The sequence below is a fragment of the Rousettus aegyptiacus genome, unplaced genomic scaffold (assembly GCF_014176215.1).
Source record: "Rousettus aegyptiacus isolate mRouAeg1 unplaced genomic scaffold, mRouAeg1.p scaffold_m13_p_3, whole genome shotgun sequence".
NCBI classification, from domain to species: Eukaryota; Metazoa; Chordata; class Mammalia; order Chiroptera; family Pteropodidae; genus Rousettus; species Rousettus aegyptiacus.
The window spans coordinates 31,350,745-31,372,307 of NW_023416306.1; the positions used below are offsets into that span (position 1 = coordinate 31,350,745).

The window sequence follows — 21,563 nt, forward strand, 5'->3', positions numbered from 1 at the left end:
ATCTGGTTAGAAAATGAAGTTGTATCCCTACTGCCACTTTACACCAAAGTGCCTAATATTTAAACATAAATAGTGAATCTAGAACATTAATAGAGAAAAACAGGAAGATTTTGATATAGTCTATGTGAAGTAGACCTTAGTAGATAATAGAAGAAACACCATAACCAATTCAAAAGAAAAACTATGAAAAAACATTTTAAGGTCGTATCATAGACAGAGGGTTAACTTCCTTAGATAAAAGGAGTAAGTAAAAATCAAGGAGATCAGCAATGAAGTAAAAATGGTCAAAGAAGTATGGACATGTTGAGTTCATAGGCAAAGAATATTTAAGTATATGGATGATGCTTGGTTGAACTTAAATCATTTTATTTTGCATCTTTCATACCATTTTCCACCAATCAAATTAAGAAGGATAAAAATTTGGTATTGCACCATGTTAAAAAGTATGTGTTCTATCTGTGGATAGGAATTTTGAAGTGTTTTTCAAATTTTAAAATACAGTTATTCTTTGAACTGGCAACTGATTCTGCGGGTATACTTGCACTTGAGCAAAATGCCTTACATAAAAATATAGTCATTGCAGCCTTATTTTTTATAGCAGTAGATTGAGTAGAAAACCAAAAAGCCCATTAATATAGTACTAGTTTAAAAAAAAATAACTATGTACACTGGATTACTATGTAACCATAAAAATTAAGTAGCTCTCCATATATTAATGTGGAACAGTCTCTAAAACCTAAATGACTTGTGAGGAAACAAACCATATGTATATGTAGTGTGTGTATGTGTGTGCGCATGTGTAGTATCTGAAGATTTGTAAGAAACTGAGTATAAGGTCTACCTTTGTGAAGTGTGAATCTGAGGATGGGTGTGGAAGGGTGATAGGTAGTCATATACATTTTTGTACCTTTTGGATTTTGTAATATTGCATATATTAGTGAAACAATTAATAAAATAATTTTCAGAAGTTTAGTAGAAGATCCATAAAGCAACAAAAATATTCTGTTAGCTAAAGGCCAGATATGTATAGCAATTCCATACTATCCTTACCTATTCACCACCCTATATGCTTTTAACACAAACTGAATCTCCTCTCTGCTTAAGAAATTAGCTATTCAGGCATCCTTTTAGGCATCCTTTCTTATTTATCATATATGTCACACACACACACACACACACACACACACACACACACACACACACACACACAAACACGGGATTTAGTTAGAAGATGGTTGGGAGAAATTGATGGAGACTGTAACTCTTTACTACCAGTGATGGTGGAAGAGGGAGTTCTAAGCCTGTTTGCCTACATAATTGCTTGTCGCTTACTTTCTTTTACCCCCTCTTTACATATTTCATAGACTTTAAATCTCAGCCTGAACCATCCCCAGTTCTTAGCCAGTTGAGCCAACGACAGCAGCACCAAACTCAGGCAGTCACTCTTCCTCCTCCTGGGCTGGAGTCCTTTCCTTCCCAGGTAAAACTCCGAGAGTCAACACCTAGAGACAGTACCTCCACTGTGAACAAACTCTTGCAGCTTCCCAGCCTGACTGTGTCTGAAAATATCGCTGTGTCTGCCCACCAACAACAGCCTAAACACATGAAACTCCCCAAGCGGCGGATACCTCCAGCTTCTAAGGTGGGTATTTCATCTTGAAGTCACAGTCCCAAAGGTGGATGTATCTTACTTAACATGTAGCTCAAGTGTTGGGTTTGCAAGTCTAAGAAACTGCGATGTGGTATTTTTCAAGCTTACTGCTCTATGAGGAATTGGACGTTTCCGAGTGTGACTGGGTTAATAGTAGAGGGGGTGGTTTTGTGCTGAGAGAATGTTAATTCAAATTATAGAATCTCGCTTGAAGAATCCGATGGTCTTTAGTGTTTAGCTGTGTCCCATAGATAATGAGTGGATCTTGGATCAGATAATGCTTTCATCAGAAACCTACTCTCCTTCACTCAACCATGACCACAGCGCCCCTCTCCCCTTATTGCTCTAAGAAGCAGTTGGTAGCATTGACCATTCTGTTAACTTTTAATTTTTCTTTGCTCTTTTCCCTTCTCTCTCTAAAAAAGCAATCCTGTTCCTTTTCCCCTTCTTTTGGCCTCTTGCTCCTTGTTCCTCAGGCCTGCCATGAGTGTTCTGGGAACCTAGTGCCCTGTTTGGCTCTGGAATAGGCCTTTGGGACATGGAATCTTTGACCTCTGTCCCTGACATGGCGGCTTTGCTTTTTTAGATCCCAGCTTCTGCAGTGGAAATGCCTGGTTCAGCAGATGTCACAGGCTTAAATGTTCAGTTTGGCGCCTTGGAATTTGGATCAGAATCTTCTCTTTCTGAATTTGGATCAGCTGCAAGCAGTGAAAAGAGTAATCAGATTCCCATCAGCTTGTATTCGAAATCTTTAAGGTATACAACCTCCTACTTCTCTGGTTTTGATTGAATTAAGTCTTGCTTGCAAGAAAATAGATCCTAAGAAACTACCTGGTGAAGATAATACATAAACCTGTGGTAATGAACTTGTTTGTGCAGCCATCACCAGTATCTAATTCCAGAATTTTTCTTCTATCAACCTATAAAGAAACCCTGTGCCTGTTAGCAGTCACTCCTAATTTTCCCCTCCCCTTATCTCTGGCAACCAGTAATCTGTCTTTGGATTTTCCTGTTCTGGACATTGCATAGACTTGTACAATTTTTGGCCTTTTTTGGTCTGCCTTCTTCACTTGGCAATGTTTTCTAGGTTCATCTATGTCTTAGCATGTATGCATTTTGTTTCTGAATATTTTATTGTGCAGACAAAATACCACATTTTGTTTATCCATTCATGAGTTGTTGGACGCTTGGGTTGTTCCCACTTTTGGGCTATTGTGAATCATGCTGCTGTGAACATTCAGTTACAGATTTTGTATACTTTTGGTTCTTTGGAAATATACCTAGGAATTGCTGGGTCATATGGTAACCCTTATATTTAACTGTTTGAGGGAACATCAAACTTATTCCATGGTGGGTGTGCAGCATTTTACATTCCTATGAATAATTTTTGAGGGATTAAGTTTCTTCACACCTTGCCAACACTTACTTTTCTTTAATGGAATATTTTATAAATAGAGAAGTCCAGATTTTAAATTTTATTCTATTAGTTAAAATTTCCACTTTCCACAGCCTAATCCTAATATTTGCTTAGGTTCCCTTTCTAAAGATGGTCTTAGACATCTGGATTCCTTAAAACTATTCCCCTGCTTGTCAATTAAATTAGGTGGGTCTGGCTTTGGTGGGGAAGGAGGTGGGGTGGGGTGTCGTTTTGCATCTGCGTTACATTGTTAATATATTTAAAGAATGCAGTAGTATATATTTGTCTATAACATGTTTATTTAATTTAGAATATGACAAAATGTTGAAATAGTTCTACTTCATGAAGCCATACAAAGTGACACAAATTTATGTCTAATACCTTTTATTCTTTGTAGTGATTCTTTGAATACCACTCTACCAATGACCAATGCAGTACAGAACTCCACCTATACAACTTCAGTCATTACCTCCTCCAGTCTGACCAGCTCATCCCTGAGCTCCACTAGTCCAGTAACAACGTCTTCCTCCTATGACCAGAGTTCTGTGCATAACAGGATTGCATACCAAAGCTCTGTGAGTCCATCGGAGTCAGCTCCGGGAACTGTCATGGTAAGTGGTCTTTCAGATTTTTTTGTCCTATTTGGAGCTCAGTGTGTAGTGTGGGAAATTAAGATTTTGGGATGAAATTTTCTTTTAGAAATTGGCTTACCTTTTGAGTAGAATACGTGTAGTTTGTTGAATTTGCTAATAGTGGGCATCTCATTTGAGACCAGCATTTTAAGTACCATACACAGGAATGTGTGAATGAATCCAGAAACTTAGTATAAGGATAGTATAAGGACACACTCCAGATTGTTCATAGTGGTTTGGGTGGGCTAGGAGGGGACTATAATCTTATCTGTAATATTTTAGTTTCTTATAAGGGAAAGATGTTCAAGTGTTATTGGTGAGGACTACTTTAAAAAGTGAACAAGGACATAAAAATATTAAAAACAATTGAATTGGCCTAGCAGAAATTTGGGTACATTTTCTAAGTTTCCTTCTAAATGGATGATATTTACACATCTCTACTTCAGAATTTTTTGTTATTGTTGTTTTTAGCTCCCTTCTTTTTGTTTTCACATTATATTTGATTTTTCTTCAAATGTTTGGTGATTCCAGGCTGCCTACTTGACACTAAAAGATTAACTAAAGGCTCTAGTTTGGGTTGTTGAATGTGTACTTTGATGTGGGACAGCCTGGGTGAGCCTTTTCTTTTGGGGTAGGAAACTTTTGTTCGCCCCATGGGGCCTTTTTTCTTTTGAGCTCGTTTAGATTCTCCTGGTACTGTTTCTAAGTCTCTTCTCTCTGCAGGACCTGTGCCTGTCTGTCAGTGTCCTAAGAGCCTACCAGGAGAGGAAGGCTGCACTTAGATTGTTCATTTTGTCTACATTGATTTGATTCGTCTTATTTTTAATAGTACCCTTGGCCATATGTTTTCCTCTTGATAGAGTTTAGAACCTATGGGAGAAAAGGTGGGAGGGAGCATTCACTTTGCTGTGCAGAGGGTGGAGAGTGAGAGGGAGGAAGGGCATCTGGTTTTTGCAGTCTTTAAACAAATCCTGCTACGTTTAGTATTCACTCTGCTCCCACTTCCAAACTTATCTGATATTGGGAAATACTGAATTGCTTGGTATGGGTCTTCGTTTTCTGGTTTTCCATACTACTGGCTTAGTATTTAGTTTTATGAGGTCAGCTAAATCAGTTATCATTTTTTCACCTGTATTTCTCTTTCTGGGTTTACATAGTTAAAAAAAAAAAAAACACGTATTCTTGATCTATCATTTTTAACAAGTTTATTCCTTTGCTTTCCAATATGGTAACTGCTAACCACATGTAGTATTTTATTTAAATTACATAAACAATTATAAGTTCACTTCCTCAGACATACAAACCCCATTCTAATGCTCAATATCCAGATGTGGTTAGTGGCTGAAATATAGAACCGTGCGCACACAAAATGTTTTCATTATTGCAGAACTTTTCTTTGGGCAGTGCTGGTCTGTACAGTTTCTAAAACGTCAATCAGAGTACATGCTGTTTAAGATGAAATCTTTGTTATCTCTGTGACATTTCAATTCCAGCTCTTTACCTCTTGCTTTGCGTACACACATCATTGTTCATCTCTTTCTTGGATGGCTCAACTAAAACCCCTATAGATTTCTGATTTTTCCTGACCATTTGATAATTTCTTTACTTTTGTTACCACCTTTCTTTTCGCTAGAATTTCCCACACCAGAAATAATATGGCTCTTGTGTTGTGTCAGTTTGTCTAGTGTTTATGTTTTAAAAATGATTTTCAATGTGGAACGAAATATTCCTCAGGTCTGATGGCTGTTGTTTCTTGTTCTCCTTTTCTCTTCTTTTTGTCTTGTACAGTTTTGAGAAGCCTTTACATGTCAGGGTTTGTCCTGTTTAGGATGCATATGCTTGATATCTTCTGTGTATATTTAGTGAGTGATGACCCTAGTTCAGAGGGAGGCAAAGGAGTAGAACTTTTGATTGCTCTCTACCCAGCTTTATAAATTGGTGAGACATGTTGATACCCTTTCCCTGACTTTAACCTTCTAACGTATGTTTTTTTTTTCCCTAGCAGTTCTATTTTATTATTTATATTTCTTGTAAATAATCTCAAATTGTTTCAAGACTAAAATGTGTTGTAAATAACATTTCATGCATAAATTGTACAAGATTTGGATTAAGTAGAGATAATGGTTATAAGGTTTTGACATTTGTAAGAAGGAAATTTGTTAGGGACAGTGTCTGAGCCTTGTAGATTCCATTATCACTCGATGCCATGTCTCCCCTGCCTCAGTTTATGGGAGTAGAAGTTGTCCTGTGAGTTGGTCCCAATGAAATGCCTTATGGTTAACAGACCAGTTGTTTTCATGTTCTCCTCTTTTGGGGACTACCACACTGTCCTAAACCACTGTTTCCCCCACCCAGTTCAGAAAAACCGTGTTTCAAAGTAATACCTCTTTTTCTCTGAGAAGCATTTTGCTGTTATTATAAAATTCATCCCTCATATGAAAGTCCTCTTTGTTATAATTTGAAACTTTTTCTTTCCTGCATGAGAGGTACTCATGAGACAGAACATACAGGAGACAAAAAGCCTTCCGATGATCTCAATGTAATGAGAGTTCATAAGTTCTTTATATTGCTTAATAAGTTTTAGGACTATTTCATTGCTTCCTGTGATTTGAGTCTTATGTTGTATCCTTGTTACTTCCCTAAATACCCAATCTGATTTTCAAAAATGTCAGCTCCTTGGATTTATTAAGAATTTGTCATATTGCCTCTTCTTTTATGAAAAGACAGACGAGGCCACCGTTCTTTGATTAGTTTGTATTTCGTATGTTTGTGGATAAATCCCAAGTTTTCATTCGATTTTGTGAGTTTAATTACTTTTTCTTCTCTTTCTTATAGAATGGACATGGTGGTGGTCGAAGTCAGCAGACAATAGACAGTAAGTGTATAAGTTAACCTTGTCATGGCTGGTGGAAACAGACAACAACAAAAAAATGTGGTGAAAACAACAAGTTAATGGCTAAATGTGCAAAAATAGTCTTTTAAAATTTTTTCTGATAGCTACTTCTGATTTATTGTTGGCACCCTTTCTTTGGCAGGGTTTAGAAGTTCAGCTGGAGGTTCCTGAGTGACCAGGTTCTAGCTAGTGGCATTAGAAATGCCATAGCCACAGGAAGGAGGGGATAGTCTCACATTCTGCCCTAGTCAGACTGCACCCAGAGTGTGGTATTAATTTAAAAGATACTTTGCTCAGAGGTACAGTTTCTAAGATCGTCAGAGGACTCTCACTACAGTAATAAGAAGGGCTTTTAAAGTGAGAATTGGTATGCTAGTTCAGGAAAGAAAGACATGCTGATTGCCTATAGGTTCTGACACTGTTGTTAGGAAGAGACGTAAAATGATGCTTACTTTAAACACGGGAGAAAATGATGGGGCATCCCTCCCACCCCCCACTTTTGTAATTCTGGTACAGCTCATTGTTCACCAGAGATGGTGCAGGTGAATCCCTTGTTAATTCTTTCTTTCTTTTGTTCTTGGTCACCTTGTCTGTGATTGTGTATGATTGTTGTTAATCATTTAGTGAGGCAAATGGGTATTGGGAATGGAAACCAGAAAGACTTGTTTTATTTACAGTTTTTTTGGAGTGCAGACATGGAATTTTACCAGACCAGGACTGGGCCTCAGTCAGAATTGAAATGACACATGTGATTTACTCAGCGTTAGTTTTGGTAATGCTGGGCTGCCAGAATGTTTGGAGATATGTTGGTGTCCCTGAGAACATTGAGTATCAGAAGAAGTGCTCATGTAACAGGCCATTGTGGCAATTTTCTTTTGTCTGGATATGGGGTTGAGAACACATAGAAGTGTCCTAGATTACATAGAGATTTTAAATGAAATAATGAGATATGAAACATCTGGAAAATTGTGCATTTTAGTTAGGTTTTTATCCTCCCTTATTCTCTTCTCCACCCATTCTCTCTCTCTTCACACACATACACTTGTTCTTTTGAGTAGCTTTCGATGGACCTGTTATCAGTGTGTTCTAAGACCCAGGGAGGTAACTTTTGGGATCTGAATTTTGAGTCAGGGACGTCTGTGTTGTCTTCATCTGATTTCTGTAAGAACAGGTGTCATATTTGGAATAGATTGTCGGTAAAAAGCAAGCCTCAGGAGTGCGAAGACTACTGTAAGAATCGACTGAGTTGTGTGTTAACCCCATTGCTGCTTGTGCTTGTTTTCGAATCATCCTTCCTTTTAGAAACTAATGTGTTTTCCACCAGGCTTCCAGGGAGTGCTACAAGAGGTTAAAGGGTGCTTCTTCTTTCTAACAGGAAAAGACAATGATGCTTTATTTCCAAGCACATATCTGATTTGTATGTGTGGATAGCAATAAAACTGAGTCTTTTCTGCAGGTAGGATTGATCATGCTCATGGACTTCTAGAAGCCTCGTGTTCTTTGAGGTTATTCTACTCAAGGACATGTGAAGGAAATGCTCACTGTGCCTTTGATAGTAGGTGTTGGACAGCAGGTGTATGTTTATTCCATAGGTTTTAGGCATATATAGCTTCACAGTGTATGTACTCTGGGCTCTCAATCCACACCTGCCCTAAATTGGCTGTAAGCTTTCACAAGATCATCCCAATGTGATAGAAGCAAAGACCTAACTCTTGGGTGGTGTCACCCACCAGATTCTCACTGCCACTTGTGCCTTTTGAGGAAATTTTGCCTCACATAAAATTATGTATGTAAATCTCAGAGCCTCTTGCACTTTTTAGATGCAGCTTAGGGTCAGGTTCCTTTAGTTGAGAGAAGTATCTCTATATCAAAGGACAGTTTATAAAGATTTCATTTCCTACTCTTTGCCTGAGTCCTGTGCATCTTAACATCATGTGTCCTTTTGATAATTGTTTCTGACAGAGAGAGAAACTGTCTGGTTACATGCTTGGACATTTTCCATGGGGAATGTAACTTTACATATGTCTCAACTGAGCCTGACATGGCACAAGACATTGAGCATATTTCAGATATTCACGGTTGGTTCTGGAGCTAAACAGATCTGTTTCTTACAGCTACTTCATCCGTTCCAGCTCCAAAGACAACAGACCCTCCCTCCGCCCTCCCATCCGTGGGCTCCCTACCCAGTACCACCTCCTGCACTACGCTTCTACCTTCCGCATCCCAGCACACTGCCACTTTGCCCTCCTTGTCCCAGCCTGGTGACCTCTCCAGCAGTCCCCTTTCTCAGCTTAGCAGGTATGGGGAAAATATGGGGCCCAGAATGAGAAGTCCATTGGTACAAAGTCCTAGAGTTCTTATAGAAGGCTCTTCCCATGAGCAAAACCCACAAGCCATTTGTTTCCTCTAGCATGGTGTTCTGGCCTTCTGCAATAATGCTCCAGGGTAGGTTTGGCTGAGTGGGATCATAGAAGCACCAGAGATGAAAACTTTGCATACTTGTAATGCCTCTATTGTCACAGAGCACTGGGCCTCCTGGAAATGGGGTAGATGGAGTCAAGGGGTGGCTGCTACTCTTGTTTGACCCTCAGGAGGGTACCCCTAGCTGAGCCTCTCCTCCAGGCTCCTGTCACTGATGCAGAGTGAGAATGATGTTGGATTTCTCAGCACATCTCTGACTTGTACTTGTCATGGCTTCAAAGATCAAGTTATTAAACCAGGGTGTAGAAGAATGGGTTTTGTTTGATCCTCACCCTGTGTCTTTCAAGTAGAGTTCACCTCTTTCCCCCTTTAGCCAGGAGCAAAAGCATTTGATTTGAATTCTGGATTTGATGAGAATTCAGGCTCTGACTCTGGCATATGGGGTTGAACATAGGAACTTTCTTCTCTCACATATAGATTTAGTGGGGTCTCCAAGGCTGGCAGTGTTCTTAGTGCAATCCTGTTCTTACTTTTTCCAGTCTAAAGAGCAATTGGTTATAGCTGACTGAAGGTGACCTTGGAGGTTTTCCAGGCCAGGATATTCCAGATCCTCATGGCTAGTACCCTTTAGGTCCTTCTAACCACCAAAACTCCTGGACTGGGTTGGGTTCCAAGGTGATGGGTGTGAGGCCAGGGCTTCCCCTGAAGGGGTGGGGCAAGCTTCTACCTAGCCCATCTAGACGCATGGGTCCCACTCCTGTGGAATGATTTCATGGGGTAGACACACGTGGTACTCTTGTTTTGTCTTCTAGTTCACTCTCCAGCCATCAGAGCAGCCTCTCCTCTGCGCATGCTGCACTCTCCTCCAGCACATCACACACAGTAAGTGTCCTCTGGGTTCCCTCATCCACCACCCTGCTCAGTGAGCTTGGAACTTAGTCACCAGCCTATGGGCCTTTAGTTTGGGGATTTTAAATAACTGAGATAATCTCAAATTGCTTGACTATAATGTCTCCATCTAAGTGCATGGTCTGAGCTGTTAATTTCTTAGGCACCATGGAAGATATCTTGCTTCCTTAAAAGTTCAAGCCTCTGTGGAGGAATTGCTTCTCCAGACCTGATATGTGATGGGCAGGGCTGTCAGGTGGTGAGTTTGCTCCCCAAAACTTGCTAAGCTCCCCTGTTCATTATAGGAGACCTTTCTGCCTAGAAGGGCTGATTTATTTTGAGGGATATGTTATTTGCAAGCTCTTTAGAACAAAGTGGCATGGCTAACTTCAGCTTGGCCTCCACTAAAAGTCAGCTTTAATCAAGAGCATTTTTCCTGGATAACCCTCTCTTACTTTGTAAGGCCATTGTAGAGAGAACGCTTGCAGGGAAAAGGGAGAGCTTATGTGAGAGAACATTCATCCTTTGCCATGTATGCACGCATATATCTCTCTCTGAGTGAGACTGGCAGCCTGGCTCTTACCCCAGTCACTATAACTGGATTCTAATTAACTGGTAGTCATGAGGACTTTCCTAGTTGTGGCATTAGGTATTCTGTTCACTCTTACCTTGAGACATCTCAGGCCATCTTCCCCAGCTCAGAGTCAGAGGCTTTGGGAAGGCCAATATTGAGGAAGGAAGTTGAGTCTGGAAAGGCAAGAATGGAAGCACAAGTGAGTGCCAGCTGAAAGTCTGAATGTGCCAAACAGTAAGCCTAGATGATGTTTATTGGAATGTGGCTTCTTGAGGTGTGAAATTGGTTTTAGTGGTAAGAATCATTCTAGACTGTGGTGTGTTGAGGAAAGAATGGTTGTGAAATGGCAAGGAGGCAGGGTAGTGGGAGGATATTTAACTAAATGCTAGGAGAGACTTGAGCATAAGGATCAGTGGAAAGAAAGGTCTCTGAAAAGAACAAAATCTCTCGCTCCCGGAGAGTGGAGGCTACCGGCAAGGCTGGAGTGGGTGGGTCCCCAAGCAAAGAGGGAGGTTTTGGGTACAGGTGAATGGGGAAGTCAGGACATTGGGGAAATTTGCTTCTCTGAAGAAGAGATCAAGTTATTTGCTGCAGAGGTGATGGTAAAGGGTCAGTTCTATCCTTGCATCACCATCTAGCTACCACTGTGGCTTTCAAGCTCTACTTTTCCAAGTGAAGTGTTATGTATAGTTCTTTGTCATAAAACACACAGAGCACCATCTTCATAGTAGAGTACATGTAGATACCTTTGGTCACCTGCCTGTGCCCCCTGTTTGGCCAGTTGGAGTTGTGAACTGCCTCCGTTGTGAGCACTAGATAGCTGGCTTCCTGTTCCCTGGGCACTGGTGTGTCGGAGACCGATGCTCTTGTTTGCATGGGTTAGCTGCACTCTGTGTTTTAGTAAGAAACTCCAAATCATACAATCCAAACAGTCTTAGCCAGAATTAATTGCCTTGTCCAGGGAGTCCTATACTTTGTCAATGTGACAGAATTGCCACATTGCTAACATAGTTAAAAGATTCATTAATGAAAGGTGTAAAAATGTAAAATGATGTATAATGAAAAGTTTTTCTGTCATCTATGTGGTTCTTCCTATTTCCTTGATCCTGAGTTTTTTTTTTTAACGTATAAAATAGAAAATGTATACACGTAGTCATTTTCCCTTTGCCCTGTTTTTCCCTGTAAGTGGGAGTATTCCATAGTGTCCTTCAACATCCCTCCACCCAATTTAGTTTTGAGATATTTCTATGTCGAAACACAGAGTCCTTTTTCCAGAGCTCTCCTGCATTACATTATGTAATGAGTCCTCCACTGGTAGAACTTTAGGGCCATTTTTAGTCTTGATACTACAGTGTTCATTTGATAGCCTTCTAAATTTGTCATTTCATTATGCAGCAATATCTAGAAGGTGAATTTTAGATGTGGAACTCCTAGGCATTTGTCATTTTATACAAATTGCCAAATTGCTCTGCATAGTGGTTTTAACCTTTTACTTCTCACTGCCAATGAATAAAATGTCTTATTTCTCCACTGCCTCCTGAAATGGTGTTATCGAATATTTGTATTTTTCCAATGTGTTAATAGAAAAATGATCTGTCAGTGTAATTTTTAATTGAACGAGGTTGGCCATGTTTTTATATATTGGAAACAATTATATTTCCTTTTTGGTGAGCTGTTTATTTTATTTTTATTTATTTTTAATTTAATTTTATTATTAGTTTCAAGTATATAGTACATTGGTTAGACATTTATAGTTTACAAAATGATCCCCCTAATGGCTCTTTCTCTCCTCTTACTCCACCTAGCCATTACATTAAGAGCTCTTTATTTCATTTGTTCATTTTTCTGTCAGTTTCTTAGTGTCTGTTTCTAGGAACTCTGTGTTCAGAAGACTAGTAAGTAGCCCTTTGTGATGGGAGGTGCAGATATTTTCCATAGATTTGTCATTTAATAAATATTTTTTATTTTTATATAATTAGATGTATCAGTCCACTTTCATTGTCTGTCATATTTAGGTCTTTCCCACTTTAAAGTTATGAAGGAAATGTCAGTGTTGTCCCCTGCCCTTCATATCCCCATGGAAGGTTTGGTATTGCTGTGCTTTTCTGGGTCCATCCTGAGTTGTTGATTGTACAATGCCATTGCATGGACTGAGGAGCCATTTAAATGTTAGACCTGTTACGCCAGCAGCTTGCTGCCCTAACTAATCTGGGAGGTGAGGTTTAGCTGGAGGCAGGAGAGGCTTACTGGAGGACTCTTGAGTTCCTTTTAGCAAACCAGGAATGAATTCTCTAGCAAGTGGAACTTGATGGTCAGCCTGGACCTGTGCAGAGTACGGAGTGATCTAGCCAGGGCAGGCCAGCACAGCCTTCGCGCTGCTCCTGGAGCTTTTTTCACCCTAGTTCTGTCCATCCAGGCTGAAGGAACAGGAGTCCTGGGGAGCCCCAGGAGATCATGATTTTAGCTGTCTTTACCTTGCTGCACTAATTCTGGATGGTAGGACCCTAAGGCTCGGGTGGGTAGGGCATCCTGTGGGGCTGGGACCTTGTACAGAGATATTAGTGAGATGGGAGGCAGAGCACGTGCCAGTCCCCTTTCTCCTGGGCCTTTCCTATTCTTTGGCTTCTCCTCTAGGAGTTTCCGGGCTTCTTTATTCTGCACACATTTTGGTTAAGAGGTCAATCTCAGCCTTATAGAACCTCTCTCTCCCTCTTTGGGCCTTCCTTTGCCCAGCCAGATACATCTCTTTCACCTACCCCTCAGCTCTTGGAGCCCTTGCTGGCACCTTATTACTAACTAGAGTTGAGTCGTGAGGCAGGATTCCTGGAACTCCGGCTCTTCAGAGCCTCTTGCTGTGTTCTGCCCTTCCTTCCTAGGTGGATTTTGACAAGTAGGCATAGGGGCAGGCCATACCCTTGTAGGTAAGCCCTGGTGACCTACAAATTGTCACCTGGTTCTTGAGCAAAGGCCTCTCTTGGCCACCTATGACTTCCAGATCAGAGTGGTTAAGAAGCCTAATAGAAGGACATCTCCAGAAGGTTATGACCTGGGCTATGACCTTCTTCTGAGACTGTTGTCAGTTTTCCTGAGACTACTTGTTTTTCTGTGTTGTGGATTCACACCTCATGTTCAGATGGTCTCTGTTCTTTGAATGTTTACTTGAGGTTTTTGTGCCTTGTTTCAGATACCAGATCATGAGCAACTGTAAGAATTTTTAGGATGGTTTTGGTAATAAAGTTCAATTATAATAGTTTTGGTACCTAGCTTACGAGTTGTATCCCGATGGCCTAACCTACCTGCTCTGTGAGTGGCCACAGTGAGCACTAAGCACAGAGCCCCTCACATCAGACTCTTGAGACTGCAGGCCCAAATGCCTGGCCAGGTTCTCTTGCACTCTTGTGCTTTGCCTCCAGATCCATGTGTCCTGGCTTTTTTATTTTGCCAGCATGCCAGTGTGGAGAGCACCCCTTCCCTCCAGTCCTCGGCTACCTTCTCAACGGCAGCAACCTCCACCTCGAGTGCCACGTCCTCAGGGCTCAGCTTGCCGAGCAGCATGAACGCAGGGAGCAGCCTCTGCTTGAGTGGGACCACCGTGAGTGCCCCCAGCAGCAGTACCAGGACCACGCCCTTGGTGACCTCAGGTGGGTATCCAGAGGCATTTCCCACCTACCTCCAGCCTCTTGAAGGTACACACTTGGCTTCCCAGGAGGATGCCCAGAGGTGGGCACAGCACAGTGGGCAACCATGCACGTACAGTCTCTCTCCAGCCCTGCCATTGCTTGTTTATCCTGTTTGTTCCCCTGCCCTCTTGGGCCTGGTCCTTCCAATGCTGATATGGGGGTGGGTGAAATCAGTCATCTGGGTGGACTCCCTTGGGTAGGATTCCTGGAAGCCTTTGTGCTTATAGCTCCCCAGTCTTTTCTGTTCTCGGTTATTTCCAGAGATGCAATGACATGGTGACATGAAGGGGCCAGGGAGCAGCTATCATTGGCTCCTTCCGGTCATTTTGTGTGGTTGATTGCCTGTCAGCCAGACCTGGGCAGTCTGTGTGGGCCAAGCAAACTGGTTTGTCAGAAACTGCTAAAACCTACCTTTGACATGGCTTGTTCTTCTCCTGGCATTGCCTGGCCTGCCTTCTTTTCTGAGGAGGCAGACTGTTCCTCATGTTAGGTTTGTTCAGTGCAGTGTGACCTTTAGGGAGTATGTAGGGGGCCATGTTTCTGTCTGGGCATGGAATCTTCTGACATTGAAACAGGCTGCATGTAGGCCACATGCTCTCTGTCTCCCCACTTTCTAGGATGGCCCCCTGTAACTCACGGCTGCTACCCTTCCCTCTTGGCTGTGATCCCATCTGGGGCAGCACTGTGACAGTGAACTCAACACCCTCCACCCCCTGTAATAGCTGAGGAATCTCACTCTTTGTGGTGGCTACTTCACTTTGTTTGATTTTTGTTTTTATAGGCAAAGCACCTCCCAACCTGCCTCAGGGGGTGCCTCCACTGCTGCACAACCAGTACCTCGTGGGCCCTGGGGGACTGCTTCCTGCCTATCCGGTGAGCATACGGTGGAGCTCCGGGCCAAGCCCCAACTGTCTTGGCCTCAGGGGCTGGCACCTGGCAGGGTAGGGAGGTGGGGGTGTGGGTTGCAGCCACTCAGACCTCTGGTATTTCTCCCCAATCTAGAAGCCATCAAGGCGGGGCATCTTCTCACAGCAGGTCATTCAGGTCCCCTTCCTGAGTGTGTTCTATTTCCCCAGCCTTCCTTAGGCTCCCATATGAGCCTAGGCTTCCCAAGGGATAGTGTGTGGTCCCTAACCCCCTTTTTGGTTCTCACACACAGATCTATGGCTATGATGAGCTCCAGATGCTGCAGTCACGGCTACCAATGGTGAGTGGGATATGGCGGTGGGGCGGACTTAGGCTCTTTTCACAGGTCCTTCCTTCCTTGGCTTTGATTGTCATGCTGCTTTGGCTTTCATAACACTCAGTCCTAAGAATCTCCTTCTGCACCACCACTGAGGAAACCATTTCCATTTGGTGGTTGTGCCTGGTGTGACTGCAGCTCAGCCATATGAGTGTCCTGAGCTTATCCCTGGGGGACTTAAGGACCAATGGGACCTGGGGGCCCCGCAGGCAGAGCCTCTACTAAATGTGGAGTCATTCTCTTTCCTCAGCCCACCCCCACTTTAAAAAACAAACAAACAAACAAACAAAAAACCATCTGACACAAGATACGGGATTGCTTGCCTACCCTTCGAGTTTTTATAATCTCCTTTGAAGTGCCATTCAGTGTCTTTGGCTTCTGAAGGTGGCCATTGCTAATCCTCGTGTGCACCATTGCTCTTGTCCACAGCCGAGTGAGTTGCTAGAGCCGATAGTCTTTAAAGACCTTTTTGGGTCTGGCCTGCCATCACTGTTTGTAAAAATATTGGTCCCAGGTTCTCTCTGGTTGCTGCCACCTCACTCTGAGGCCAGTGCTGCCTTTTTACTGTGACCCTTGCTTTGAGAATGAGGCACTAGGCTTTCTCTGGGATGGCCACGTGAATAGGACTACAGTGGAGAAGGGCTGTGGAAGGGAGGCATGCACCGGCTCTGACAGCCTGCAGGCTTCTGCATTACCATTCCTTTCTTGATCTGGTGTTTCCCAGATTCCTGATAATTTTCAACAGCCCAGGGCATCTGTCTGTCACATTACTGGGAAGTAAAAAGCTGTTTGGACACTGGTGTTCTCTCTACTGGATATGGTCTTTGCTATTCCCTGGGGAAGAGGTTTTCTCAGTAAGATGTCCTTCCTCAGACTCCTCGCCATTGATGTTGTTGTCCCTCCCACCCCCACCCCACCACCTGGCCACAGAGAACTCAGGGAGGTGCAGGTATCACCTTTACCTTCATCTTCACCTCTCCCTCCACCCAGGCCCTGTTGCTGAAGCTTGGGAGGACTCTCATCCATTGACTGAAGTATTATTTCCAGAGGCAGAGGCTGATAGCTGAGCAGATCTTCTCCCATGTGTGTAAACCAGCAGCCCATTACAGTGCTGGTAAAGGGGCTGCTAGACTCTCTAGCTATTGTCCACATCCCCAGAGGGTCCAGAAGCATGTTGAAGACATGATGGCAGGTTTCTAGGGTGGTCAATAAAACTTAGGGTCTCTGGGGATACCTGAACCTTAGGGCTCTGTGGGGAAACTGAAAGTGGAGTTGGTCCCCCAGATACTCATGAAACCTCATGGACATCTGGCTTAGGAGCCCCAGAGCGTCACAGATGGAATGTAAGAGGTAGACCTAAATGAGTCTGCATGTGGGTCCCTTGGAGTCATCTGCCTGTATTCCTTTTTCATTCTGTGCCTTAGATTAAATCACCTCTGGGTCTACCTTATGAGATAGACAGTGCTTTAATTTTCCCCTTTGGTCATTTCTTGCTTGGCCTCTCTGGCACTTTTGTGCCTAGTTCTTTTCTTCTGTGAAAGAGCTCCCCCTCCAGGGCTTTCTCTAGGCCTGTCCCCAGTTGTGTTCCTACTAGCTCTGTGCTTTCCTAGTCCTGCCTCCTCCTGGGTTTCTGGGCTGAGGATGCTGCAAGTTTCCTGGAGGTTACCTGGCGACGAGGCTGAAGGAGGGTGTATAGGAGCCATTCCCATTCAGGATGGCCCTTGTCTGATTGTGACCAAGCACTGCTGCCCACGAGGAAAGCAGGAGTGCTTTCCCTTGGCTCAGAGGCCTGGGTGCAGGATGTTTTGGATTGTAAAGCCCTGGGTGGCGAGTTAAGGGTCAAGCCTGGCCTCCGTTTTTCCACAGAGCTCCGCTGTATTTTGCCCTGTTGGTTTCCACACTTCTGGTTCCTGTGAGGTGTCATTGTTGCCAGGGGAGAGCGGGTAGTGAGAGGCAGGTTTGGCACATTAGCTCCCTGTACTTGTGCCTACTTGACATTGCTGCCCTGACTCCTGTTAAACCCTTGGGCATCTCTGCTCCTGCTGGTTCCTTTTCAGGTTTCTACCAACAAGTCAGCTTTTCTAGCTGCTCTTTAGAATCTCACACAGGAGGAGCCAAAAGAGCTGGTTTGGCCTGTGGCATTCACCAGCATCCATTTTCAGTGTAAAATGGATGTGTGAGATGGGGCGTCCAGTGGCCCTGCTTGCAGATGATTGAGGGCTTGGTTAGTGCGTCTGCATGCTGTGTGCTATGTGGCTGCCACATTGTACGACTCTGGATGGGCACCGTTTACTTTGAGTTCTCTGTGAAGGCTGCCCTCCGGAAGTATGCATGTGATGTCCCTGCAGTCTGGCATTTCCTGGCAGTGTGGCATCACATGGGGCATCTGTGCCACCTGTTGGCCCTGCTCTCCTGGGAGTGAGGCGAGGCCATTCTGCTTATTAGCCTCCCTGGTTTCTCTTAGGATTACTACGGAATTCCCTTTGCCACACCCACAGCCCTTGCCAGCCGAGATGGGAGCCTCACTAATAACCCATATTCAGGTTAGTCTGTTCAGGGGATCGGGGAACGGGGAGTGAGGGGCAGTGGACTGGTCTGTAGCTAATCCCAGGCATCTGGAAATAGAAGCAGAAGGGCTGAGAGGCCTGCTAGCTTCCCATTGTTGAGTGGGCAGCCAGACCTATTCCTGTTCAAAGGACCCAGCCTGGCTTTTTTCCTGGTTGGATAAGGGGTAGTGATTGGAGTTAATGCTCCTCTTCTAGGTGATGTCACAAAGTTTGGCCGAGGTGACTCTGCATCCCCCGCGCCCCCCACCACACTGGCTCAGGCACAGCAGAGCCAATCCCAGGCCCACCACACAGCCCAGCAGCCCTTTCTGAATCCTGCATTGCCACCTGGCTACAGCTACACTGGCCTCCCCTACTACACAGGCGTGCCCAGTGCCTTTCAATATGGGCCTACCATGTTTGTGAGTATTTGCGGGGAGGTTGTTATTCCAGCTCTGGGAGCAGAAGCAGGGAGGGACATGACAGTACCTAGTCTCAGCTGGCCTTCAGGAATGTTTTAGGCTTGGGGTGAGGTTGCTTTCCTATTTTTAGATTCAGCATGTGTTAACACAGGTCACTTGTGATTTTGCCACCTCAGAGCTGGGGAGGAAGTACCTGATCTGCTACTCCCTGCCCTGTTCCTCCACTAATGCCTCTCTCACTTGTCCTACCAGGTCCCTCCGGCCTCAGCCAAGCAGCATGGTGTGAACCTCAGCACCCCTACCACCCCTTTCCAGCAAGCCAGTGGTTATGGCCAGCACAGTTATAGCACAGGTGAGGGGTGCCCACAGCATGGAAATATATGGGTAGGACAGGCTTGCCTAGCTTACACATGCCTCTTGTACCCTGCCATGCTAGGTTATGATGACCTGACCCAGGGAACAGCAGCGGGAGACTACACAAAGGGTGGCTATGGTGGATCATCACAGGCACAAAACAAGTCTGCAGGTTCTGGGCCTGGCAAAGGTAGTGTCTACCCTCCTTTCTAGGATGGAGGCCCAGAGTAGTTGTCTCCTCTCTGACTCCTTCTCAGGCAAGGCTACCCCAGAGTGCCCCCTGGAGGTGGGGGAGGCTAGAACTGGGGCCAACTGCTTGTGGGAACAACTGCTTTTTCTCCTAGGAGTGTCTGTGTCTTCAAGTACCACTGGCCTACCTGATATGACTGGTTCTGTCTACAACAAGACTCAGGTGAGGGAGGAACAAGGCGGGTGCGTAGGTTGGTGTGAGGTGCATCCCAAGCTGGCCCTCACCGTTGTCTCTGTCTCGCAGACCTTTGACAAGCAGGGATTTCATGCAGGGACCCCTCCACCGTTCAGCCTGCCCTCGGCCTTGGGCTCCACTGGGCCCCTGGCCCCTGGAGCAGCCCCTGGTTATGTGCCCCCACCATTCTTGCACATCCTGCACGCCCACCAGCAGCCTCACTCACAGCTGTTACACCATCACCTTCCACAGGATGCCCAGGTGAGCCCAATGATGGAGGCAGCCACCCTGCCCTCGGTTGGGGGTTCTGCTCCAACCTTGACAGCCTTCTCTCCTCCTCAGAGTGGCTCGGGTCAACGCAGCCAGCCCAGCTCCCTGCAGCCCAAGTCGCAAGCCTCCAAACCTGCCTACGGCAACTCTCCATACTGGACAAACTGAACCCTGAAGACAGGGGTGGGCTGAGGCGGGGCTTATATCCCGGGCAGGAGAACACCTGGAGCCCAGTTCTGGGAGCCCAGTTCCCTTTCCTAGAATTCCTGAGACGTGTAACTGTGTCAGCCGAGCCTCTGTGGGGAGTCTGCCTCCCAGACTCGCTATTGTATGTAATGTATTTATGTATGTATTTGTAAATGTGATAGAAGTCTTGGGGGAGGGGGTTGGGTAGAGGGGGTACAGCTGCTACTCTTAGGTCTGTTCTCCCCACTCAAGCTCCTTCTCACTGTAGCAAAATAAGGCCCCTCCCCGCTTCTGCCTTCAGGCCTTCTACAGAGCCCCTCAGCCAGCAGGCTGCTAGGGGCAGTGTCTGGAAGGGCTGGTTTAAGGCAGTTGGGTAATGGGGTCAGGTACCAATGAAGAATCACGACTTATCTCGCACCCTTGTAAACCATTATTTGAGTTTTCATCCCTGTGTAATTACTTTATCCTATCCCTCTCTTTTTGAGAAACAGGTCCTCTTGTCATTTGTCATGTCCCCTTTCTGCCAAATCTTAATCTGGGAATAGCAGAGATATTCCGCCCCCCCGCCCCCCAACATGAAAGTGGCACCTGTTTGTCTTCATATAGAGCAGGGACATCTTCTTCTGGTCTGGTGGCGTCCCCAGAGACTTGCCTTCCTCTGGCTGCCATTTTAATAATCTGAATTTGTGCTCAGAGATGTTCAGCCAGTCAGCTCCGCTTTTAAAAAATCAAAGATATGCTCAATGAGAGCACGTCTCCATGCAAAGGCTCCTTAATTCCAGTTGTCCTGAACCAGGTGGGCGACTGCTTCAGGGGTTTTCTCTTATGCCCAAACTCCACCTAATAAAATTCTGAGAGCATGCACGGTCTCTGTGTGGTCTGACTAAAGAATAGCTCAGGGTTGGAGGCTGTTTCAATTATGGTTCCAGGGACTCTTTGACAGCAGAGGGTTGAAGCAGAGCTCATGTGGTCAGTCTGACAGCAGGTTATGAGGGCTTAAATTAGTATCTTTGCTGGGCCCCTTTCTTGCCTTGGTCCCAAACAATCAGCATCCACAGAATGAAAAGGTAAATGATACAGCTGAAAAGACAGCAAACCCTCCTGACAGTCCACAGTGCTTATCAAAGTTAACTTTGCTTTTCTTGCAGCTCCATAACAAACTTACGGGCTAGGCAGTCTCTTACACAGGGCCCGGTCAACAGGAATACCAGGGCAGGGTAATTTCTTTTTCAAAGGAGCAAAGGTAAGAACTGCGAGCACGGTTCTAAGCCTGTGAGTTTGAACAGCTGAACATTTGCTCTTCGTTGACCAAATAAATACAACCTTAATTGACATTCAAGGGTTGTGGTGGAACAGGTAACTAGTGAGTCAGGGTAGCATAAAATAGGGAAGTGGGTCCTGCGCTAAGTCTCAATTCCAGAGCGCCCCGTGTAACCATTCATCTGGGGCCAGAAATCTCTTCCCCTAAGCTAGTCCAGTTCCTCTTCTAGGCCAGCAGTCAGTGAGGAGCCAGGGCCTATGTGTCTGGCGGGAGGCTAGTCTCCCCACTTGTCTGTGGCACAGCTGTGCTCCAATCTGAAAAGGTAGCTCAGGCCTGGAGGAGGTGTTTGCCTGAGGCATGACAGATAGCCTCTTATCTCAGTCCTAAATAAGATTAGGCTAAATAAGCAAACAAAATGAGTATAGTAGCTTCAAGTCAAGTATTGGTCATGCAGTATGCCAGAACCAGCCCAGGGTCCCAGTCTTTACCTTTTCTGCTTTCACTTCTAAAATTAATGGTCCTTTCATCAGATGGGAGATGTACTGCTGTTAAGCCACAGCTTGGGATCCTGACCAGAAAAAAGGTAAGTATCCACAACTGAAAATGAAGTGGGAACTTTTAAACTCTGTGAGAGATGCCTGATCTCTGCTTTTAGCAGCAGGAGGTTCAGAAGATAGTGACAATGAAAACATATCTCTAAG

The 21,563-nt window shown here is 44.6% G+C and overlaps 1 protein-coding gene and 1 non-coding gene across 10 annotated transcripts in view; both read left to right on the forward strand.

The window, feature by feature from the left end:
• Window positions 1-20,463, forward strand: part of UBAP2 (ubiquitin associated protein 2) — a 92,188-nt gene extending 71,725 nt beyond the window's left edge. For 6 of the 9 annotated variants that reach the window (XM_036239429.1, XM_036239427.1, XM_036239431.1 and 3 more), the window contains 17 exons: window positions 1,365-1,642; window positions 2,238-2,407; window positions 3,466-3,679; window positions 6,536-6,575; window positions 8,708-8,891; window positions 9,827-9,896; window positions 10,066-10,161; window positions 13,922-14,117; window positions 14,938-15,029; window positions 15,316-15,363; window positions 17,864-17,942; window positions 18,162-18,367; window positions 18,620-18,719; window positions 18,804-18,911; window positions 19,066-19,133; window positions 19,215-19,406; window positions 19,488-20,463. In XM_036239429.1, the coding sequence (XP_036095322.1) occupies window positions 1,365-1,642; window positions 2,238-2,407; window positions 3,466-3,679; window positions 6,536-6,575; window positions 8,708-8,891; window positions 9,827-9,896; window positions 10,066-10,161; window positions 13,922-14,117; window positions 14,938-15,029; window positions 15,316-15,363; window positions 17,864-17,942; window positions 18,162-18,367; window positions 18,620-18,719; window positions 18,804-18,911; window positions 19,066-19,133; window positions 19,215-19,406; window positions 19,488-19,583 (2,237 nt within the window). In that variant the 3' untranslated portion in view covers window positions 19,584-20,463. Of the gene's footprint in view, window positions 1-1,364; window positions 1,643-2,237; window positions 2,408-3,465; window positions 3,680-6,535; window positions 6,576-8,707; window positions 8,892-9,826; window positions 9,897-10,065; window positions 10,162-13,921; window positions 14,118-14,937; window positions 15,030-15,315; window positions 15,364-17,863; window positions 17,943-18,161; window positions 18,368-18,619; window positions 18,912-19,065; window positions 19,407-19,487 lie in introns of all 9 variants that reach the window. The other 3 variants (XM_016130213.2, XM_016130207.2, XM_016130205.2) reach the window with 3 other exon arrangements.
• On the forward strand, window positions 7,966-8,046 carry LOC118601173. The gene has a single exon (XR_004950256.1). It is a non-coding gene; the product is annotated as a small nucleolar RNA SNORD121A (small nucleolar RNA).
• Window positions 20,464-21,563: the final 1,100 nt, after the last annotated feature.